At 28.5% G+C, this 8,446-nt stretch overlaps 1 protein-coding gene across 1 annotated transcript; it reads left to right on the forward strand.

Moving 5' to 3' along the window:
• Window positions 1-6,001: 6,001 nt before the first annotated feature.
• Window positions 6,002-8,418, forward strand: LOAG_10500 (hypothetical protein; the record flags this gene model as incomplete). Its single annotated transcript, XM_003146024.1, has 5 exons — window positions 6,002-6,425; window positions 6,641-6,865; window positions 7,085-7,309; window positions 7,822-7,923; window positions 8,309-8,418. The coding sequence occupies 5 exons, from the start codon at window positions 6,002-6,004 to the stop codon at window positions 8,416-8,418; spliced, it is 1,086 nt and encodes a 361-aa protein (XP_003146072.1).
• Between the last annotated feature and the right edge of the window lie 28 nt (window positions 8,419-8,446).

Here is an 8,446-nt window from a genome sequence, read left to right on the forward strand (position 1 = left end):
TTCTCATTATCCCTATAAGTTTCCCACCATGACTGTACTTTACTTTACTTTACTTTACTTTACTTCTCACTATCTCTATAAGTTTCCCATCATGACTGCAGGTTTACTTTACTTTACTTTACTTTACTTTTTTAATAAGCTGAACTAAACTTTTTTTTTAATTTTGACAATCTTTTTTGGGAACTTTTGTAATTTTATCGTTCTATTTCAGCAATATCATCAACAGCTGATTTTACACCGTTAACAACCAAACAAATGCTTATCATAATTATTTGCTTAATGTTACTGATAATTCTTATCCTTTTAAATATTTCCATTATGAAAAATCCCAATTTATGTGTTCGAAAACGTTGTGAAATTTACGAAACAATGATAATCTTGTTGAATTACAATTGAAACAACCCCCTAAACAAGTTTATACGACAGAGGCATTATTCAAATCCGTAAATAGGAAACAAAATATGTCATCGGATTGTATACATGAAAAATGTGATCAACCATTCTTGAATAATTTCCAAAGTAACGTTTTCTCTTTTTTTTTTCTTTTTTTTTTGTATAAATTTTAATTAAGATAAAAATTTGATAAAAATTGATATATTAGCTGATTATTTTTCCAAAATAATTAATTCTCTTTTCTTTAATTTCAAATTATATTTGTAAATTTTGTATTCGATAGAAAAGAAAAAAAATCTTAATTTATGAAGAAAAAAAAAAAATGAATTACTACAATTTCTATAGGACATTGTTCGGCAAACGGATCAATTGATTCCGGAATTGTTGATCGTGAATTAGAAGAAAATGAACATAATGCAAGGATTTTACAACAACGACGAATGAAATCGAAATTACGAATTTTGCATAAATCACAATCCGATAATTCGATTTTAAATCCAATACGATTACAATTAACCGGTAATACTGTATAAATGCCTTAAAAAGTGATCAATCGAAAAATGTTAAATGAACTGTTTTGTTTCAAATTTATTAATGTAAACAGCTGAGTACAACACTTATTCTATCCATTAATTAATTAAACAATTCATCTATTTTACTAATTAACCTGATTTTCCCGATAATTTATTCCTCAATCATATCTGGCTACGATTTTCAACTACTATATTTGCTGATATGAAAAAAAAAATTTTATTTCTTAAATGGACATTTGATAACAACTGTTAACAATCTTGAAAAGCAAGCATCAAGAGAATATAACTTATTAAAAAAATGCTGCATTTATAGAAATTGATAAGATAGAACTGTTAGAATTTATCATTTTTTTTTTTTTTTTTTGTACTGATACTATCAACTGTATGCTTTAATGTTATCACTAATTATTGTGCTTGATTTGTAACAAATATTATTTTATGCTTTATAATTACAAAATTTTCTCACAATTCCAAATTTAAACTTTTAGATGCAAATTTTAAAGAGTTACTCAATATTTCGAGTTTTTAATTCCTTATTTTCTATTGATTATTGGTATTTTATTTCCAATAACAACAACTTTTAAACATTTTTCAATAGAAATTAGCATATCTTCCAATTTGTAACATTTAATTTAGGTAAAAGATTTGAAGAAAAAAGAAAAAACTAATAATTAATTAAGTGTAATTTTGAATAAACTTAAATTTGATTTTGAAATTTAAATTACAAAAAAAAAAAACACAAGTCACTAATTTTTTAAATTGATATTTCTTTCAAGAATTCTTTTATTGTTTTTTTTTTCTTTACCGATATTTATTTTATTTAATTAACTCCATTTATCAACCTTTCCTTCATCTTTGTGGTTCATTATATTTGTTGATAATCCTATCTATCATTCATTAAACAAGAAATGGCCATATTTTGATCGAGAAAATAAATTGTGTACGCAATTAAAAATGGTGGATGCAAAAAAAAAAGAAAAAAGAAAAAGAAAAATGGAGTCAACCGGTTATGGAATTTATATCGAGGAATTTAAAAATCATTTGTTTGCAAGTAATTCTGAAACATTACCATGAAAATTGAAAGAAAAAAAAACAATCCTTACATTTTTGTAAATATGTAAAATGTGACATTTAATGTTTGAAAAATTGTATTTTCAAGTTATTATCATTTTCTTTTTTAATTTCTAATATTAATCATGGAATATTTAACGTTTAAAAGTTGTATTTTTAAGTGATTATTTTTCACTTCCTTTGTTTGTTTATTATCAATGTTTTTACCTGTGCAATAATAATTTATTATTTTAACAATTAACAAGTAACAAATTAGATATTTATTAATTAAAGCATTTTTTTATCCAAAATTTCGATAAGAATTTTAATGTAACAAAAAATTTTGTTTCTATTTTAAAATAATACTAAAATACAAATATCTTATTGGAACTATTATTTGATAATTTGTTAAAACATTTTATTTCACGAAAATTATTCTAATCTTTAAATTCGTCATTAAACACTGATTGATTGAATGATATCAATTCTTTTTCAGATAAAATTACTTCATTGTACGATATTACTGCATATAATATTAGTGAGGCAAGGAGGAGAATTGATAAAGTGAATATCGTAAATTTACTTAGTTTTTTTTTTTTTTTTTTTTTTTTTTAAGATAAAATTCATTTAAGCACGATTGAGAAGTTTACTTATTCTGGCATCTTTTCGCAATGTTTAGTAAATACATTGGACAAGATATAAAATGGGAAATTTTTGTATTTTTTGGAAATTTTGCATAGCGTGACATGTGACATGCGACATAGATTCTCTTTATTTCCATCTCAAAACCCAAATTTGGATAATTAAACCATTAAAAAAAAAAAACACACACAAGGAAAGGTTAAATTATATGTGTATATAGATTAAAAAGGTGAAAACACTGTCAGTCATAGAATGATGTTAATACAACATAGAGATCATATAATGATATAAATTCAACATTTAAATTTAAATGGCAAAAGATTATTAATTATAATTCAATAGTCCAATTCGCTTTTCATAGGTATATTGAATTTCAGCGTTTAAATCAAGTTTTTCATCAATAAATTTAAAATAACTGAGCATTTGCGATGATTTTTATCAATGAAATGTAACACCTATTAATGGTCAATTTTGCAGAATCATTGTAATATCGTAAATATTCAACATTTGATAATTCAAGAATGATACAGTATTAGCGTAGCATAATTATTAAGAATTACAAAACAAACATTGTAATACATAAGGCAATTTCAAAAACTTCGCCAGAATCTAAATTTTCGAAGACGCCAGAATCTGAATTTTTGAAAACAAAGACTTCGCCAGAATCTGAATTTTCGAAGATGCTAAACCGAAGAATAAAAGAAGGAAAGAATATCCATCTGGTAAAGGATTACTTTTACGATTACAAAGATTAGCACCTTTGTTAACTTATGCTACTAATAAAGCATTCGCTATTAGCGCGCGTTAAATGTGGCACTCTTTGAAGTACATCGCTAAATAAAAAGTACTACATATTATAAGTCTATGCAATGATAACTTCTCTACTTATGCAGGAAAGAATTTGGATAATTTTTAAATCATAATCGAACATGGATTCTACATACAAATTAATACATTACTACATATTCAATTATGATTTTTTTTTGTCATGAAACTTTGTCACATTTATTCTCGACAACATAACTGAGATGATGTTAGCATATGAAATCTTATGCAAAAATAGTAAGATAATTTCTTCCATCATTTATTTGCTTTTCAAATTATTGGTTATTTTAGTGCAAGCAAATGTGCAAATGATCAATTTACCTTTGGAGGTTAAAATTATTTCAAAACATCAAAAATTAATGAATTCATACTGATAAAATAAACTTACGAAGTTTATATGTTTTCGAAGATGTAAAGAATAGCTGATTAACTAAAAATATTAATTATTTAAAATATTCATACAACTTATTTGTCCATATTCATTTCGTTATATTTGATTAATTGAAATTTTGATTGTTTCTTGCAATGATATCTTAGGTTTTCAAATATTTTAAAATGGAAAAAAATAAGATAATTTGATAAATTTAAAATTGAATTGCACCTATGATATCATAATGTTATCCAATTTACTGAACTATGTTATTTTCAATTAAACATTGATCAAAAACACGAATTTGACTGTAAATTTAAAACAAAAACACTAAATTTTTAACATGTATAACATTTGAATGACACATTTTCCGATTATCCATTCGCTGTTCCCGATTATTCCTGTCGTATTTAAACATGAAGAAAAGGAATTTTTATCTTTCATATGTTCCTTACCAGGTATATTTTCAATTAATGTCTTCCAACCTTCTACATTCCCATATCCAATTATCATATAAGTGACAGTAAAATCCTTTTCCTAAAATTTTTGAACACAAAGCCATGTACCGTTCGATTTACCCTTTTGTCGTCATAGGAAATGATATTTTGAAACAACATAACTTTGCACAATGATCACTCAACCTATATTTTCAGGAATATTTCATTTGGTTCTTTTGCAAATAAAATTTAAAATGATAAAGTTACTATTATCTCTTATCTTTTATGATCTTATAATTGGCGCTTATGGCAAAAGTAAGTTTGTATTTTATTGCTATTGCTATTACTTTCATGAAGTGCTGCTATGATAATTTTCTCAATCTTCATTTTCCTTTGCGATTTGCCAGAGAATTTAGCTTTTTATCTTTCATTCAATGGATATTAAGAAGAGTTATACAGAGATACTAAATCGCAGGGATTCTGCATCAGTAGAAATTCGGCATGATATCATAGTGGTAAATTGATACGACCGCTCTTAGTTTTATACAGAGATACTAAATCGCAGGGATTCTGCATCAGTAGAAATTCGACATGATATCATAGTGGTAAATTGATTCGATCGCTCTTAGTTTTCCTTAAAAAAGTGATCACGATACCTTGCCGAATTTCTACTGATGTAGAATCCCTACGATTTAGTATCGCTGTGTAACTCTTCTTAGTATCCAATGATGCGATTGCTCTTAGCTCTTCTTAAGAAGTGGTCAGTTCAGCTTGGTTAATAGTGTAGAGTTAGGATAAAAAAAAATTTGCTTTTTTCTTCATTGCGGAAAAAGCATTCAGTTCGTGTCGACTAAAGGTTGCGGAGATTCAAAGAATCTTCGATAAATTAAACATTCAAAGTGCTATTAATCGATCGGTTAAGCTTGTCTAAAATAGAAATTGGGAAAAAGTTGATGGACTTTACGGCAGTTTAACGATCCAACACGAAACATTCGCGCTCAGGAAACAGGAAGAAACTAATTATTATTAGATTTTTTCCATTTACATTCATTTTGAATCAACTCAAAGGCATTTTCAATTCAACTCAAAGATTTAATTCCATTTTCTGAATTGATTTTTTATTGACAATTAAATGGTGAAATTTTAATTTTATTATTTATTCAAGCACTATTAATTATGATGTCGCAGCAATCGTACAGCGGACATTATAACAATTAAATGCTCAAATTCCAAGTTCATCTTTAACAAATTATTTCATTCAAATTTAATTTAATTCAAATCAAGCTAATGGCCTTTTCAGGTTGTAAATGTAATAAAGATTGCGATATTGATCAAATTTGCGACGAAAAGAAGTGCATTCCGGATTTACTGGCGATATTAACAATGCGAGGAACAAGAAAACCGTTTCCGTGTATAGTCAAATTATCAAAATTAATTTCTTGCAAATTTTTAGATTTCAATCCTGAGGAATTATCATTTTTCAAATTTTTCTAAAATATATTCGAGTTTTATGCAGATGAGGTAGTTTAAAATATTTTTCTTACTTAAAGTTTTCATATTATTTTCGATCAGTTTGAGGAAAAAGAGTAATACCTGTCTTCAACGTACACGTAAAACCACGCCTGCGTTATATTGGCGGTTGTAAATTGCGCTGCTGAGAATTGCTGAGAAGAAAAATCTTTATTAATAAGGAAAGGAAAAAGGAAACATAAGGAAAAGTTATTTCAGCTTGTGATATTGATTATCACTGTATGTCCTGGCAGACGTGTTTGAATGGTCTATGCGTGCAAAATTTTGAGTCTCCAGTGACAACAAGTGATTTCGAGGGATCGGCTTTGTCACCATGCAAATCAACACCGATAAAATCTGATGCAAGAGAAAAGGTGATGACATATGAGGTAATGGATAAGACAACATTTCAAATGCAGGAGACGACAATATCTAATACATCGTACGAAACAACATCTGAGGCGCTAATGGAGACGACATCCGAGGCATTGAGGGATACAAAGACTCAAACGCTAGACGTAACAATATCCCACATACCAAATGAGGAAATGTCGCACACAGTGAATGAAACGGAACCTCAGGCATTTACTAAGACAGTATTTTTGACAACAACTATGGCTGATTCTGTCGCATCAAACCCGGAAACAACTTCTTGGACTTCAGAAAGTTACATTTTATGAAGTGATATAAGATTAGACATTTGTTGATTCCATTGATTATTTACTTTATGTTGCGTCTTTTTGACAATCCTGAACCATTTCATCCAAATACTACTTTCTTATTTACCAATAAATGTAGTTTTGAATATTATTTCGAAATCCTTTATATAAATCTGAAGCTCTGAGGTAATGAATGATCAAAATCGATAAAATCTAATGCAGGAGAAGAGATGACATATCAGGCAATGGATGAGACGACGTTTCAAACCCTGGAGGCGACAAAATCTGATACACCGTATGAAACAACATTTGAGACGCTAATGGAAGCGACATCTGAGGCATTGAATGTTGCAGAACTTCAAACATTTACGGAAATAGAATTTTTGACAACAACTGTGGCCGATTCTGTCGCACCAAACTCGGAAACAGCTTCTTGGAATTCAGAAAGTTACATTTTATGAAATGATATAACATTAGGCATTTGTTGATTTCATTGATTATTTACTTCATGTTGTGTTTTTTTCGCAGTCCTAAACTATCTCATCCGGATCCTACTTTCTTATTTACCAACAAATGTAACTTTGAATTTGAAACTTTTGAAAATCCTTTATATAAATCTGAAGCTCTGAGGCAATGAGTGATCAAAATCGATAAAATCTAATGCAGGCGAAGAGATGACATATCAGGCAATGGATGAGACGACGTTTCAAACCTTGGAGACGACAACATCTGATACACCGCATGAAACAACATTTGAGACGCTAATGGAAGCGACATCTGAAGCATTGAATGTTGCAGAACTTCAAACATTTGCGGAAATAGAATTTTTGACAACAACTGTGGCCGATTCTATCTCATCGAACTCGGAAACAACTTCTTGGATATCAGCAAGTAACACTTTGTGAAATAATATGACATTAGACATTTGTTGATGCCATTAAAAATTCTGAATATTACTACAAACTTTCTCATATAAAGTAACTTTCAGTTAAACTTAGTTCTGAATTTCAAACTCCAAACTACAAATTTTTTATTAGTTCCAATTTGAACTTTTGGGATTTGTCACTTTAATTATGGCGTCCTTACCAGTTGTAATTAAATGTAATATTTATTCCGGAAATAATATGCAAAATCAACGCGGATTGCAGAACAGATGAAATTTGTAGGGACAGAACATGCATATTCATAAATTGGCTTCCAAATAATCGTAGTGGAGCGCAAAAAGTTTGGTGGCTGTTTAAATTGATCAGATCTTTAATTGATATTTGATCAGTTAATGATTTAAGTTAATCTTTTAAAAAAATCAACTTGGAGTTGATTTTCAAATTGATCAAATTAAATCTTTAGAATTGCTCATTTATGAAATCATAATAAATTCAATATTCATTGCCCTTCATTTTCAGCGTGCGTGAATGACAGCCAATGTAATCCACAACAGCTTTGTACAGTTGATGGACATTGTGTCCCCCACCCGTCACTTGGTTTTGACGAAAAATTTGGCTCAGGTAAATTAATACAAATATAGACTTGCTTTGCAAGTCATGAAGATATATCCGAAAATAATACATTAATTTATAAACTTTTCATGTTTCACCGACATTGCTGAAATTTGGTTTGATAACAGACTATCGTATTACGAAGTGACAGCAATGCAGATTGTAAAAAATCAGAAGCTAGCCAGAAAGGATGATGCTTTATTTCTTATTCTTATATAAGTAATAGATTAATTAAATTTACGGTTATAGCGGATGATATAATTAGTCAAATATGCCATGTTTCTTGAGAGTATATGATTGAAGTATTAAAATATTTTTTCGTTTTTTATAATAAGTCCATTATTACAATGGTATGGATCTCAAGGTTAAAGGTTATATGATTGAAGTATTTTAGAGTGCAAAACCAATAAGCAATGCGGAATGAACGAGATTTGTGTTGTGCGGGGTTACTGCGTCCCGGATCCGCATTCCGAGCAGTATGGAACAGGTATACGTAGAATCTAAATTTAAGAAAACATCATATCTTTTTGTC

The sequence above is a fragment of the Loa loa genome (assembly GCF_000183805.2).
Source record: "Loa loa unplaced genomic scaffold supercont3.224, whole genome shotgun sequence".
Lineage (NCBI taxonomy): Eukaryota > Metazoa > Nematoda > Chromadorea > Rhabditida > Onchocercidae > Loa > Loa loa.